The sequence below is a fragment of the Mycteria americana genome, chromosome 7 (genome assembly GCF_035582795.1).
Source record: "Mycteria americana isolate JAX WOST 10 ecotype Jacksonville Zoo and Gardens chromosome 7, USCA_MyAme_1.0, whole genome shotgun sequence".
NCBI lineage: Eukaryota > Metazoa > Chordata > Aves > Ciconiiformes > Ciconiidae > Mycteria > Mycteria americana.
Window position 1 is genome coordinate 11,993,036 of NC_134371.1, and position 16,411 is coordinate 12,009,446.

General features: G+C 43.3%; 1 protein-coding gene across 3 annotated transcripts in view; it reads right to left on the reverse strand.

The window, feature by feature from the left end:
- DIS3L2 (DIS3 like 3'-5' exoribonuclease 2) overlaps nt 1–16,411 on the reverse strand; it is a 195,979-nt gene that overhangs the window by 97,002 nt on the left and 82,566 nt on the right. For all 3 annotated transcript variants that reach the window (XM_075507035.1, XM_075507032.1, XM_075507033.1), the window contains one exon: nt 1,233–1,312. In XM_075507035.1, coding sequence (XP_075363150.1) covers nt 1,233–1,312 — 80 coding nt within the window. The remainder of the gene's footprint in view (nt 1–1,232; nt 1,313–16,411) is intronic.

A 16,411-nucleotide genomic window follows, 5' to 3' on the forward strand; every position in this document is an offset into this window, starting at 1 on the left:
GAAAAATGCAGATGTATGCACCACAAACCAGCTCAGTGAATGGTTTCCTGCAGCATCTAAAACCCACGCGTATGTGATCAGTAGAGGCTCCCAAGCCAGAGTTTCAACACTTCAGATCTGAGGAGCTGTGGGATCACAGCACTGCCATAAATCTACAGATAATTCAGATGACAAATTGGAAAGAGGGAGAACAGAGTTCAGCTTAGGATCTCTCAAGAAGACTGTTTAAATTTTCTGTGGAATAGAACAGCAATTTTTCTGTAATCTTGCCTCAAAACTGCTATTGGACAGTATAATTGGAAATAATTTTATTGGCCTCAAATTTTCTTTCATCTCTGATTTTTTTATCAGTTTTATAGCCCTGTAACACTATTCTGTACCTGGGTCTAAATGACATGACAATTCATTGGCCTCACTGCACAGAATGAAATCAACCCAAAAACAGGGAATGATGTCTTTGATATCATCGTATTGTGATGATTAACAAGAACAAGAAAAACTAAACACACACAAAAAAATCACTTTATCTTCTTTATTAGTGGTGGATGGGCTAACCAAATCATGCAATATTTCTAACCAAGCCTGTTACTGGATCTCATCAACCAAAATGAGCAGAACTTGGATGGCAAAGTAAGCTTACAAGAGGGAAGTTCCTCAAGTCAGAATCATCAAGATTTGGCTTCTAAAGCTTTACTTTCTGTTCTGTTGGCTTACGGCATAGTAAAAGTACAAATAAGGCAGAACAGAAAGCTTAATAGGCAATGAGAAGAATAGCACAACTTATAAGGCACACTCTGCTTATCTGACAATTCCCAGCATCCTATAAACACCAAAAAGCAATTCAGCCAATGACCTTCAAAAAAATGGATTCCTTTATCCAGGGACTGCGTATTCAAGGTCAAAGTTTCACTCGAATTCAGCCTGCAAGAGTGGCATATTAGCTATTCAGCTGTAACTCCTGTAATGACAGGAGACAGTTGAGATCTGCTCAAATCAAATTATAGCTCTGATGATGCAAAACACTAGTTCTGCATTTCCTGACACCACTATTTCACAGTGCAGCTTGAAGATATCTGCTCTAAGATTTCTGAAAACAGGCAATTAGAACAACAAGAGAAAAATATTACTCTACTCATATTTGGTAAAGAATACTTCATGACAAATTATATATACAAATGTGTTAACGGCTGAATATAAACACTGAGAAGTATTTTGTAAAATATATCTCATACCGTCAGGGAGTTGTTTACAGGACAAAGCATCATCAAGATCTTTGGCAGTTGATGGGTCGATGGTGAAAATGCATTCTTTCCTATCCAAGGAAAAAAGAAGAAAAGAAAAATTTATCTTCCAGTCATGAAGAAGGTATCAAAACACAGAGCCCATCAGAGACATCCAGACAACAACAACCATGTTTTCAGAAGACTCTGTCTGTTGAAACATCTTCCAATCTAATCTGAAAGTCTAAATCTAATCTAAAAAAAAAGGGGGTTAGACAAGTGAATCTCCTTGGTTTTTTTTTCATTTTTCTTTTTGGTTTAACTGCTTGCTCTTAGCAGCTTTCATCTCATTACCGATTTTCCTCCACAAAAACTAAACAATTTAGCCCATCAAGTTCACTCCAAAGAAACAAGCAGGAAGAAGTCTTGATGCCTTGCAGCTAGAGTAAAAATAGATTGTTCCTAATTGCAAAGCTAAATGGAACACAAATAACCCCCATCCCCATGCATAAGAGCAGATATCAGAGCATCTGAAACTCCACGAGCACAGCTAGCATGGAGCAGAGGCAGTGAAACACCTATAAACCAAGCTGAATGATAACAAAAATGAGTGAGAGTTTTGGTCTCAGTAAAGACACTCAAGGGGTGCAATACTTTATAACATCTATGTTGCCTATTGTGCACCAAAGGGAAAAGCAGGTTCAATAGGAAACACTATGAAAGTTATAGAAGAAAAGAGCTCCAAATCAGCTAATTAGATCTAGCAAATCAACTTGGTGCTTAGGAAAAGCTGAACGCCCTTTTGCATATGCTGTACCAGGTGGTACCTGAAATATGCAGCCCTGCCCTGGAAGGCTTACATACTTATGTCCTGTAGCAGTGGGTGGCAGGGACACCAGGAACACACCAAGATGGACCACAGATATGGTCTAGGGCGACGTAGATGAGACAAAATAGAGCGTCTGACTTGGGAATCATCATATTTGGCATAGAGCAGAGCCTGGCACCAGCAAGAGCCAAAACCTGTAGCACTCAACAAATAAAACTTCCTGAACTCCTGCTTTAGGGCCTCCCTTCATCCAGGGCTGCCCTACAGCGACTTCTCCCCCCGGCCCCCTGGACTACGTGTGGAATGTGGGACTGGAGCTGAAGAGCAGTGAAGACAGTAAAGGAATGGGTTTGCTGGTTTATTTTGTTTTTATCTTAAGCTTTAGAATAAGTTCGGCCCCTCCCTAGTTAAAAGATCCCCAAGCACAATGGTACAGGCTGAGACTGCCAAGGAAGAGAGCAGACTGCTGCTTTTCTTCTTGCCACAGAAAAACTCATATCATGATGGCAACTCCCTTCTAAAGATATATAATGAAAACATATATTATTTTTCTTACAGCGTAACCACTGGTATACTCCTGGGGTAGGAGAGGTGGCAGGGGAAAAATTACAGCAAACTTTTAAAGGAGCAAGTGTCAGGTGGAATTAGCAAGTCTTAGTCTTTTTGCATGGGTGCTTGCACAGTGAGAGCAATGTCTCTATCTTCGCAGGCCTATCACTTCGGTACTTAAATGCTCTGGGTGGTATCTGTTGGTGTCAGACAGCTGGCAGCACGTATTTATATAATTCCAGCAGGCACACTAAATAGACATTTTCAAAGACATAAAAATCAGTAAAGCACTTCACTGCCTTCTGAGACTTTGAAAATCTTTTAGAATATGCTAGCTTTCAGATTGGATAGCAAAACTGCCTTAATCCCCAGATGCACGTTAGTTTCTGATCCTTCACATGCATCTAAACAAATTAGAGACTGTGACACTGAAAGATATAAAATCTTTTCAACTACACCGGGACTTTGATCTGTTGCTGCCTAGCTATCCAGCACCGGGAATCAACCAGTTTTTAAAGGCTTGCAAACAACCTTGCTTCCGTAAATATATATTCCTTAAAATTCCACCTAAGGATGGAATTTCAGGATACCTCCGCTCCAAGGTACTGTGCAACTTTCTTTAGGGAGCCCTGCGTATGCAGATACACAGACACCTATACTACAAGCAGTATGGCGGCATGCATGTGTGCCAGCCTGCATGTATTGATACACCAGGTCCCGCTAACTCACAGGGTATAAAGGCAACAGCATCCTGGCACTGTGACTCCCCCCCCAGCCACATCTAGTAAGTAAATCTTCCTTTAAGTTGCTTCATTTAAAAGAGCAAACGGCACTGAACGGACACTAATGGCTTGCTTTATCTGACAAGCGAGCAAGAAAAAGGTTTAAGAGCTTCTTCAAAGAGAATGTGGGTTCCTGTGTCAGGGGAATAGATAGCTTATCCCAGATGTTCAGGGCCTGCAACCACAAGCATCTGCCACCCATTGCGAATCGTCAGCTCCAGGCAGTTCAAAAATTAGCAGATTGGTTTCAACGAAGCGCATATTTGCAGTCTGCCCTGGAAAGAAGTGAGCATAAATATGCGGGTGCCAAATTCTGAACACATTTATACAATGGCAGCAACTAACAGGCTGCTTTGCTGAGATGTATTCGGCCAGTCAAATCTACTGCAGAGGTCAGTGGTGGCCCAAGTTCAGAGATCCCAAACCTGCGGGGCAGCCCCCAGCCCCCCCAGGCAGCATTTCGTGCACAGCCTGCTGCCCTTTGGGACACGCTGGCCAGGCTCCGAGCAGCCTCTTAGCATGCAAACTGCAGGCACAGACACAGCTCACCGTCTGAGATCCTTAAACGCACAGATGCAAAGCTGAAGAGGGGTCCAGACAAATACTGATCTAGCACTTCTCACCAGCATTTCTATGTGCAGCACAGCTGGGATGTTTTACCACCAGGCTCAGATCCGTTTCTCCTTTAAAACTACTCAAGGGACTTGGACTTGTAGCTTGTCACAGGCAGTTTATTCTGGGCACAGACTGCAAGGTGAGGTAAGAAAGTCACTGAGCAAGTAACACAAGGAATGATACTCCCTGGCATAAGGACTCTGCAGAAGTGTTGCAGAGCCGATGGCCAGGTAGTCAATGGGACAAGAGAAGCCGATCTGCAAGCAGAGCTCAAAGTTCATAGCAGTGAGATAATCCTGGCACACAAGAGTACACCTCGCTGAAGTTTCCTAAGCGAATTCCGCTCACCAGTAATTGCATTATTAAGTGTGATGAATTATATTTCTGGTTTTCAGTTTTTATTACTGGAGAAGTTTCAGATGGCTATAGGAACCAGGGCTGGCGTGTGGGAAAGAAAACAATCCAACGAGTGATGGGACCGCAGCGCTGAGCCCAAGGGCAGCACCCCGCACACGTGCTCCTCCAGGGCATGGTCTCCAAGGAAGGCATGTTCTCAGCTATCTCGTTCTGCTTTTCCTCCAGCCCTACCGGTATCACCTTTTATCTCCAGCACAGTGCAGAGAGCCGCCTCTCGTCCCCAAGAGAATCGGCGCAAGGCAACGAAAAGCAAGGGGAGGAAGGGCTTGGTGTGGGCAGCCCAGCCTGCCCACTGCTCTGCAAGCTGTCTCCTCCCTTGGCACCTACACCAGCCACTCCTGTACAAACCCCCAGGGAGGACCCTGGAGGCAGCTGACAAAAACCATCTGGGTGAAGAAATAACATTGCTCCCAGCTATGTGGCAAGTCCTCTCTGCAAAGAGGAAGGAGCCGTTCAAATTCCTCCCCTGACCGTACCCCTGATCGTACCCCTGTCTGCCTGTACAATACCCCAAAGGCTGTGGCACAAGGGATCTCGGAGAGATCAGACCACATTTCTGACTGTAACCAATAACAAAACCAACCTGCAGTGGGCTGTATGACTAAACCTCAAGGCAACAGTACTTTTTATGCACCTGCTAACAAAGACGTTGCTTAAGCACAAGCAAATAGCCTGGCTACAAGCATGCACATTTGCATTGACCACAGGTAAATACAAATTGGCAGCTGTCTCCAGCTTCTGAAAGGGTGCCAAGGTGACCTTGTGGGCTAAGGAGCTTGATCATCCCACTCTCCTCCTTCTTTAAAAGCCCCAAAGGAGCCATCTCTCATTGTCATTACACCTAATAAAAATCTGTTTTATTCATTTAAAATTGTCAAAACATACTTTGTAAAAGTAATGAGATGTTCCAAGTACACTCGTTCCAACATACACACAACTTGGTTAGTTAAAGGAAACCGGTTTAGGAGATACAGACACACACAGAGTTAAGAGATTTTCTGGTCTTCATGCTGGAAAGGATTAGAGATAAACATGTGCCTTTAAGAACCCCCCAGCCTCCTCACATTGATCAAAACCAAACATTTCAGTGTGGAAACTTCCACTTTTTACAGGAGCCTCTTTGTCCAAAACATACGTTTAATGCAGGTTTGCAGAGGTGGACCTGCTCTGGCATGGAGTTTCTGTCGATGGAAGAATAAAATCTTTTCTCCCTCCTCCTCATGGCCAGAGGTTTCATGCACTAGAGTGAGGCGATGCTTACAAGAGTTTTGGAGGATCAAGTGAACGGCTCGCACTGAGCATGGTGGACCTGCAAGCAAGAGTCATGAAAGCACATGCCACACGCAGACTGCCCAGACCCTGCCAGCCCCAGGCAGTGCCCGGGAGCACTGACCCAGCCACCTCTAGCCACGAGGCAGTGACAAGAGCACTGCTAAAGCCAAAGCTTGCATGCTGTTTCCATCTGCTACTTTGCAAACCAACCACCTGGGAAAAAAAATTGCAGAATAGAGCACTTAGTTTATTAGACAGTAACGACAGCATCAACATATACAGGCTGGTATATCAATCCTAATTTAAGGAAAGCTAATTAAGTGCAGTTTCTCTTTGCACAGCTTAAGGAAGACTAATTAAAGCAGACAAGCATTATCTGTAGAGCAGTTAGTCTTTTTACCTTTAACAGGACCTAAAATAAATGGCTAGTGCAGTGGTAGAGGTAAGATAAGTAGTTTGTTGGTGAGCTGGAATTACCGTCATGGTAATTAAAACATTCACAGATCACAGGACGGTAACAGCAGTTTGTTTTTCTTTGTGCAAATATGTGTATCTATGCAAAGGTATTCACAAGAATCAGCAGAGAAAATACTGTGCAGTTGGTGCTGCAAGGTTTGGTACAATATTTCAATTTTTGCCAGCTAAACTCTTCAGAATTCAACATATCAGAGTTAGCTATAAAGACCTATGACACAAGGAGATTACAACTCCCAGTGGTCAGGGCTCCATCTTCACTCAAGTGGAAGGCTACTTGGACCAAGATGAAGCACTGCATTTGTAAGCCATGGGCTCAGGCTGTATTAGAGGCAAGGTTTCTGGCATAGCCAGTTATTGGGCAAAGTTTGGGTGTTACCAGTGTGATTTTCTGTAAAGGCAGCTTGGTGCTGGTAATAGAGAAAGGCGCCAGTTTGTACACAGTAGACAAAGCAGCACCCTGCAGCCATATGCAGATCCTCCTAACACAACCGGACGGCCTTCCCAGCCATCAGCACACAGATGAGTCAACCCACCAGTGGAGACACGAAGCCCAGATTTTCACCACTCTTACAAATGCCAACAACTGTGAAATAACCGTTCAGAGAACTGCATGTATCCACTAGAGCATCAGAAAACCCTTGGTGAAGCAAGATGATGTCCTTACCAGCTGAAGTGACCATCTGCAGGAGGCAGAGTCCTAAAGAAGCAAGCACAAGCCAGCTATTCAGGAACCAGGGAAAGCAGAGATGGAGGAAGGACATCCCAGGCACCACGAGCACAAGTCAGCTGGGCAGCCTAACTGCGTCCAAGTTCCTGTGTGCTGCAGATCACCACCCCTCCTGGCCCTGGCGGCAGCAATCACCAGCTGAAGTTACTTGGATTGAAACCCCAACTTTACCATTTGCCTGAAGTTGGACTGCTCAGGGCTGAGGTCGTGGGCAGAATTTAGATTGCCAAGTCTCGCAAGAGAGAGAGAGATGGGCGCCTCTGCAAGCAAACCAGAGCACCTAAGGAAGGTGCTGAGCAGGAAACCACCAAAGGTGTCCCAACAGGAGACCCAGGCAAAGGGGCTTGGGTAGAATTAAGGTGCCTGAACTTAGTTACCTTATTTACCTCCCCATCCTGACTCTCTCCCAAGGGCGACTTTCACACTGAGGCAGTCTCCTGCAATGTTTACTGGTCACTCATGAAAACCAACACATCCAAAACAACTACAAAAGAGAACAAAGAACCCACGGCACCCACTAGCATGGAAAAGGTGGCTGAAACCCACTGCCTGTGAATTCCCAGCACACAAACACTGCATGACTGAAAATTCAAGCAGCTCAGTGGCAACCCACACACTGACCATCCTGCCCTGCCTCAGGCTCGGTGCTCACAGCCCACAGTCCCTCTAGTCATGCAGTAGCTCCTGAAACACCAAGATAAATCTTCTGCAGAAGCATTAGCCTATTTCCAAAGACCAGACTGCTGCAGCTGGAGGTGAGACAGTAATGACCATCATTTTGTTTATTAAAGTTTAGGCAGTGCAAGCCTTCTTTAAACTTGAGTATGTCAGTGCTAAGACATTTACAGTACGAGTGACTGCATGTCTAGACACTTGCACTGCATTTACATTCTTCTAGAGACTCCTTAGATTGTCCTGTTCTCTCCACTTTGTGAGTACATACAATAGCCTGGTGGGAGTGAAAGCTCAGCCTCCTGGTTTACCCTTATTAACTCCAGCTCAAAGCTGGCATTTTAAAATTAAGCACAGCAAAGGCACTTTTAGAATCTTTAAGCTCTTCAGGTCATTTCTAAGACCCTGCTGAGCTCCATCTTGCAAAAGTTAAATAGACATCATTTCTTGGAGCTGGAAACAGTTGTTTTAATTTGGGAACAGGCATCCTAGAGCTGTCAACTCACTCCAGTGAACGCTACTAACATTTTTTCACACAACAGTCCAATTGTTATGGCAACCACAAAAATCAATCTCGTTCTTCAATCACGAGTAAACCCAGCTCGACCACGGTGTCTGCGCAGGTTTGTTATAAAGCGCCAATAAGCATGGGACCAATTCCACTGATGTTCATCGCTCAAATGGGGATGAAGTACTCTTTCTCAGAGAGAAATTTCAGAGAACAATCAGTGCTTGAACATTTTAGAGACTTCAACATCCCACTCCTAAAGACATCTATTACGTGTAGTGTCTACCACATTTGTCACACTTGATGCTGGCAGATTTTAGTTAAAACCCCAGAGTAGCTCCTTCCAAGAGAGATTCTTAAAAGCAATATATTTTTAAAAAATGCATGCAATAGAAGTACCCTGACAAATCTCTGAAGGCACTCTGAATGCCCTGTAACACACCGACAAATATACTTGACACATCACAAAACCCTTTTTGCATGGTGCATAAATTTCAAAACAAAATGAAATTATAAAATAATTGGAAGAAAAAACTGCCCCCTCCAAACACTAATTGTTATAAGCCCCACAAAAATCCAGCACAGCATAAAATGCACTGAAAGCCCAACTATCTACATCAAGCCAGTACTGTTCTTTTTAATTTCTCTGTGTTTATGTTTTAGCTAATGTCCTGTTCTGGTTCAGAAAACAGACCTTGGTCCAAGAGAGCAGCTGACAATGAATCCTGATGTATTACACATCTACAACAATAAACATTTTACATTTTCACCAAGGACTGCTCACTGGATTGCCGAACCAGAATCAATTATTCCTTCTATATATTTATGGCCTCCAAGTAAGGAGGAAGATGGAAAAAAAGAGCACTGCAGTCTTGTAACAGACCTAAATGGCTTGAAAAGCTAACATATATATAAACGAGATCAGAGTCTCTGAGAGACCAAGTACCAGCAGTATTTCCTACAAGTCACGCTGTAATTGTGCCACAAATATAATGAGGTCTCTGCACCACCACTATCCCACGCAAGAAGGTGGACTGTAATTGAAAATGCACTTGCATTATATAAACTACTTTAATCATAGATGCACAAAGCTAGAAATGGAAGAGACATTAGGTCATCCAACCCCCATAGGTCAGAGCCGGACTACTCATGACAATACATTTGCAAGGACATTCTCCAGTATAGTATTAAGCATCTTTAGTGATGGAGTTTCCAATACTTTCTTTAGCAGTCTAAGCTACAGTCTATTTTAGGTTGGACAGGAAAGGTTTCCTCTTTGTTTTACCTTACTTGTCTCCTCATAACACCCCTTTCTATCCTCCCACCACCTTAAGTGATTCTCATTTTTAATTTTTGGTCCACATATTTTAACTATCAACAACTATATCTTTCACAAACTTCTAGTTTCAGTGTTGGCAAATACGCAATGAACAGTTAATCCTTCCTTGTAAATCAATCCCTCATCTCCCAGAATATTTTTGTCAGTCTTTTCCAGACTGTCCCACTTCTAATCCATGCTGTGATACCTCCAGTACAACCCTGCCTCATACACCTGCATGTGTGCATCTATATTATGATGGTTTGGGTTTTTTTTCTTTTTAGAGAGTGAGGATCTGAAAATAACCCGGGAACAAGGATCCAATCACCCAAAAACTTCAGGGTAGATGGACAGGTCAAAGCATGCTTCAGACCACTCCATCAGAATGGAGCCACGAGGAAAATGTTGTTCCTTGTAATGACCAGCCTGTCCTAGTGATCAGTCCTGAAATACCACATCGGGTATATACTGCCTCACCTTCTGAAGTAGTTCTGGGTTTCTTCATCCACAGCACCAAAGACAGATACCTGGGTTGACACCAGGACTTGGATCTTTCTTCTCCTATCCACCCCCACGCTATCTGACCGGTAGCGAGAGAAGGGCACCAGCAAAGCACTGTAATATCAAGGAAACTGGCAGTATTTGGCACACCTGAACTAGGCCACTTAACATATATAAACATGAGAGGATAGGGCACTTTATTCTGCTCATCAAAAGCCCACCTTGTGATCCAGTGGAATCCAGTAAGAAATAGACACGTTCTCAAATTGATTTAAGATTTTATCCTCATCTCCCTCTATTATTCTCTCCATTTCTCTCCATAAAATAGGCAGCCAGGCAGGAACAACATTGTATGTATAACAACCTAGTCACAAAAGTTATTACCATTTTCCACAACTGAACAGATTCTTAACTAAGCAAGCTTAGTTTTGATGGCCTACAAGATCAGAACGCAATAATCCTGTCCAACTACACACCACCGATTCCACTTGAAGCTGCACTTCCAATGACCACACGTGCTTTCCTGTAAGGAAAAACACCAGTGAAGTTGCCAGTGTGTCTATGTACACCAGCCACTGGTAACAAGAGCATCTGAGAGCAAAGACCATGCATCATTTTGTACAAAACAGTGTCACCACAATTGCCGTAGCTATGATGTAGTAGAAAATGTTATGAAAACAGAGAGAAGGATCCGAAGAAGCCAACCAGAAGCAAGGAGATGAATCATATCACTCTGACAGCAGCACCGTATTTATTCAGAGTTTTACTTACTCGGCTAATGGGTGACGATGGAGCTAACACGAGCTCTCCTCACCGATCCAAGAAGGGTACCATTCCCCAGACTGTCTGGACAGCAGAAGTACCCAGAGCAGGTACAGCCACCATCACCATCTTCTGGAATCAATCCTGTTAGAGAGGGACTAGATCTGATATCCTTAGACACCACTGAGTAATCCTTTGTATGCCTTGTATCTCCCTATGGAGAACATTAAATTAGTCACAGAACAGCTCAGTGAGAGGGCAGAGATCATAATCTCACCCTGTTTGTGTCTCCACTCCATGCCAAGATAGCAGTCAGGTCTGTAGCAATGTTGCTTATACATTTGCTAAGCAAGTAATTTCTCAGTTTCCATCAGAAACCAGAGCATTTTTACGTATGCTATTATAGCTGAGTAAGTCTTGCTCTACTTAACACTAGCTTTTTGTAGTGGAAAATCTCGAGGAAACAAGCTGTTTAATGATGTTTTAGTTAGAAATGAGTGCAAGTCAGATAAAGTCGTCCACCTGCCTTGAAAAGACATCTGTTTCAGAGGCTGATTGCTTTCCTCCAAAAGTCCTTGCACAGCTCAAGGCTGCCATTTTTACCATCACTTCTAAATTTATCAGCCAGTAACCTCCTCGGGCATGTACAGCAAAGAGCACGCTGTCAAACCTTTACTATAAGCATTGCAAATCCCTGTTACCAGCTGTAACACTCCTCAAGAAAGAAATAAATAGCAGGCAGAACTGCAGTGCAGGTACTGTCCTGCTGCCAGTGCTTTCCAGTTACAAAGAGTGCTACAGAGCTTCCCTCCACAGTGGACAGAGAGACACAGCAGAGCACCTCCACTCTTCCTCCCTTATCAACCAAAGGAAGGATGCTACATTTCTGAACGGGCAGCCAAAATTACAATTTAGCCTTCAATAACTTGGATAGCTTTAGGTCAGTTGCAATTGAGGTCACATGCTGAAATACCAAGATGCAAATTTCAGCTGAAAGCTTTGTTGCATTAGAGCTCTTTGCCTGCAAGAGCAAAGTTCATTAACTCTGCCCTGCAAGGGAAGCAAGTGAGCATTGATTGTCTCCTGCCAATGCAGTGGATCCTTGCTGTCCCCCAGTCTGATGCCCTCCAGGCCTTTTAGCCTCATGGGAGGAATGGGCAACTATGCTGCCATTCAGAGGGACCTCAGTAGAGAAATGGGCTGATGGGAATCTCATGAAGCTCAAAGGGAAAATCAAAGTCCTGCACATGGGGAGGAATGACCCCGTGCACCAGTACAGGCTGGGGACCAACCAGCTGGAAAGCAGCTTGGCAGAAAAGGACCTGGGGTCCTGATGGATGAGTTGAACATGAACCAACAACATGCCATTGTAGCAAAGGCAGCCAACAGCTTCCTGGGCTGCATTAGGAAGAGTGTTGCCAGCAGGCCAAGAGATGCAGTTCTTCAATCCTTCCCCTCTACTTGGCACTGGTGAGACCACAGCCAGAGTGCTGTGTCCAGTTCTGGGCTCCCCAGTACCAGGAAGACATCTACATACTGGCGCAAGTTTGCTGAAGGGCCTCGATGATGATTAAGGAGTTGGAGCATCTGACCTACAAGGAGAGGCTGAGAGAGCTGGGACTGTTCAGCTCCAAGAAGAGAAGGCTCAGGCAGGAAGATGTTATCAATGTGAAAATATACCTGATGGTAGGGAGTAAAGAAGACAGAGCCAGACTCTTCTCAGTGGTATCCAGCAACAGGACAAGAGGCAATGGGCACAAAATGCAGGAGATTCCATTTAGAAGTAAAAAATGCCCACATTTTTACTGTAAGGGTGATTGAACCCCAGAACATGTTCCTCAGAGAGGTTGTGGAATCTCCATCTTTGGAGATATCCAAACCCCAAATGGACACAGACCTGAGCAGCCTGCTCTAGTTGACCCTGCTTTGAGCAAGGGGGTTGGAGTAGATGATCTCCAGATGTGCCTTCCAACCTCAACGATTTGGTGATCCTCAGGAGTTCAGAGCTGATCAATTGAAGTCAGATAGTTTCTGCTCCTCAGACCACATCCATCTTGTAGATATTTCAGTTTCTTGCCACAGCACCCTTTCTCTGCTCAGTATTTTTAGCTCATTGTTTTGTATTTTGCCAGCTGAGAAACTGCAGTTTGTAATTTTACCTTCAGCTTCATATTTCTTCTTAAAAGTGAATACAATGTCCTGTTTATAATAATAAAATCACTAGTTGGCAGGATGACATCAAATGGAAAAAGAGAAAGCAACTGGAAAATTTAGAGCAAGCAATTTTGAGTGCCAAGTTTCACATTTGTAATAGTCCAGCGGAGGTCAACAGGCTCACTTATTATTAGGCAAATGGTAAAGAAATAGATATCCTCAAGTTCTTCCATGTTAGACTATATAAACCATCTCTACTTGAACAGGCTCTAGTGCTTTCCAAAAAAGTGATGTTATACATTTTCCACAGTAACACCAACAATGGGAGACAAGCAAAAGGCAGAACTGCTTTGCAAAGAACGGCCTTTTTTCTCTCTCCAGTATTTAGGGTTTTGTTTCACACTATGATCGGACTTTCCTGGCTTTAGTTTCTTGTCCCAGTTAAGCAGTAAAGGAAACAAAAAGATATGAATGAAATTAGAAACATTTGGAATGAGTCTTAGAAACAGCTTTTGGGTTTCTTAGATTCCTGGCTACACCTCTTCAAATGGCCTCCTCCTCCAGCCCCCGTCTCCTGCACCCACCTCTGAAATTTGCATTTCCTCCTTTGCCCTGACCCCTCTTCTGTTCAGGGGCTATATTTTGTCCCACACCACTGAAACACCAAGTGCAAAGCAAAGCAAACAAGGAAATGAAAACTACATGTTGAACACTGGAAAAGACCGGAAAATGGTTGAAACTTTGCACCCATCAAAATTTGTCTCTATGACACTAATCCTCCAATGTTTCCCTAAAAGCAGAAACCAAACACTTCTCAAACTTCTAATGAAAAAATACCAGTTCCAGTCAACCTGAATAATAAAATGAGAACGCTGGTCCTATCTGTATTATCACATTTAAAGTCTCTGGAAGGGAAGTTTCCTCAACCACGCTATTCTGAGACTTTATGAAACTTCATGCTCTCTATAAAATACAACTGCAATATGCAATGCCAACATGTAATACTTGCCTAGTGCTTTTCATTAGAAGTTTTTGGTGCTCTTTACAAACAAGTAAGCTGGGAGTGCCCGTGAAATACTTGCCTAATTTTACAAATAGATAAACCCATGCAGGTAAAAAGCAGATGTCCATGGCAAAACTGTGCACTAGTGGCAGAGCAGAGAGTTAAATCAGCTAAAAGATTTCAAAGCCATCCACGAGGTCTGGATCTTTTCTGCCTTAAGTAATATTAAAATATTATGTAAACCTTTCTTTGTGAGCCATTACTGGAGAAATGAGAAAAAAAAAAAGATCTCTTGGAAGCAATTCTGCACAGGCTATGTAGGTGAGATCACAGTTGCTATCCAAACAGACTATGCATGGCAAGAACAGGCTTCCTGTAAAACTGAAAGACTTGCAGGAAGATCAAGGAACATATTTACAAGATGGCATGGACAAAATATCCTTCCCTCCTCTTGCCCAGCCTCAGCAGCTTGGTGAAATGCATTGTCTCACTTTCATCTAAAACCACACTCACAAATGCCTCCGGTGCAGATCCGCCACCTCTGTGCTATATACACTGACTCACAAACAGACCTGACCACACTCGGGACACTGGTTAGCAGAACACAGAAGTTACCTTTTGAGGAGGAAAGGGTCATTTCCCATGATGAAAGGAAACAAGGAAAAGTTGCCTCAGGAAGAAGAAACACCCAAAAACCCAAGACTTTGCTTGGGTCTTGGTTCCAAATCCCAAAAGCTTAATGCGTGACACTAGAAAATTTACAGCACTGTGTTACAGAACTGGAGAGGATTTCCTAGAGATGAAAGTATTTTAAGCCAAACTCTAATATGTGTTTACTCTTGTCAGGTGAGCAATGTGTAAACTGAATTAGGATGAGCTATCTAGAAGTGTTAACATGGCTGTTTCAGGAGAAAAGATGAGTCCTTATTTCACTGTAATTTATCTTATACTGTACTCTCAGAGTACTGTACAGTAATCTGGGGAGCCTGACAAGGTCAACATACACAAAGTACAGCAAAGATGGGCACTCACAGAGGCAGATGCCGTTGAACACGGTGTGAGCTCCCCCAGAAAACAAGGCACAACTCCCGTATGCACCCAGACCGGATACCCAGGTTCAGGTGTCTTCCTCTGGATGCCAGCCTGGGCCAGTGTGTACTGGCTATTTGTACGACACTGCAGACCACAATGCACTTATTGCTGATAATATGAAAGCTAATATTTAATACCAAGTTAAAGCTGAGCTACCTTGGGACTTGTCAAGAACAGTCTCTCAAGGTCTGATGGGCGAGACCAGAAGAGATGGCGGCCAGGTCTCCAACTGCAGGACTCCACTCAGCTACGATTCACACTACATTTACTAATAAAACTCATCTTTTTCTAGGTAGACAAACCTCTCACTGTGAGGAAACAAAAAAGACGACTCATCTGTATTTTACTTTCCATAACTAGAAGTCTCATGTTATCTCCATATGTGTTTAGACCACAGACTAGTTAGTCAGCAATGTGGCAGTTGACATTAAAAGGATTAATAAATTAAGCTCAAATAATTGTCTTAAAAACTTTGACTGTTAAATGTTTATATTTGAGAGGATCAAAAGGAAATCTACTTTGTAGTGTGTACTGTGGTCGGGAAGGGGCAGAGAGGGATTTAAATGGCTTAACTGCAAAACTGTTATCACCTTGATAAGTCCCAGTGTAATAATTCAGCAATAAAAGCAAGAAATGCACTTGGAATTTGTTTCCAAAACTGATTGTCTGACTGGAGACAAGTCAAGCTCTTTATTTGCTTGAAAGAACTTGGTCAGAAGAAACAGAATGCTACTGAAATGTAGTCAAGAATATAAAAATAAGCACTTTCCAGTGACTTCTGAACTGCAGCATTCAGTATCTTTTTTTTTTTAAAGCTACTTGAAGCCTACAGTCTGGATCTGGTATCTGAGCATTACCACTAGTCAATCAGGAGTGTGATTCTCCCCTGAATTATTCCATTGTATGGCAATGGAAATCCAGTAAAGCTGAAGCAGGTTGCAGGTTACAGTGCAGGATTAGGTCCAAAGTAACATCTGGAGCCCGGGTACAGATATAAACGGCTGCAGTTTATCCGCTTATCCGCTCAAATTGCTAACGTCCATGCCAATAACACAGATAAACTAAGAGGGAGAGAGGAGCTTGCTACATATGTGCAGGTGCTCGTACCAGTGCAGTGTCTTGAGGAACCAGGCTCATGGGGCTGTTTCACCTCAGCAACATGCAAGAAAGCAGTGAATCTGCCAACTGAGACAGGATGCTCTAGTATAAGCAAGGGTGGGAGCAGAACACACCATATCATCTTAATAACACATTTATCGTTTTGCTTTCTTGCACCTTTATTGCAAAGTGAGGTTCTAAAATTACTTTTCTTTTGTCTTTAAATCTTTTCTAAGATTTCAGAGATGTAAAGACATCTCTGAAATCTGACACTTTGAAGCATAGCAAATCCACTAGTTTTGGGTAGTCCAGCAATGTCAGAGTGTCTACCACCCAACAGACCATGGAGTTCCCGAAAGCTGGTGGGAGCATCACTAAGTTGCAGGGATGGCTAATGTGAGATAGGTGGACAGCA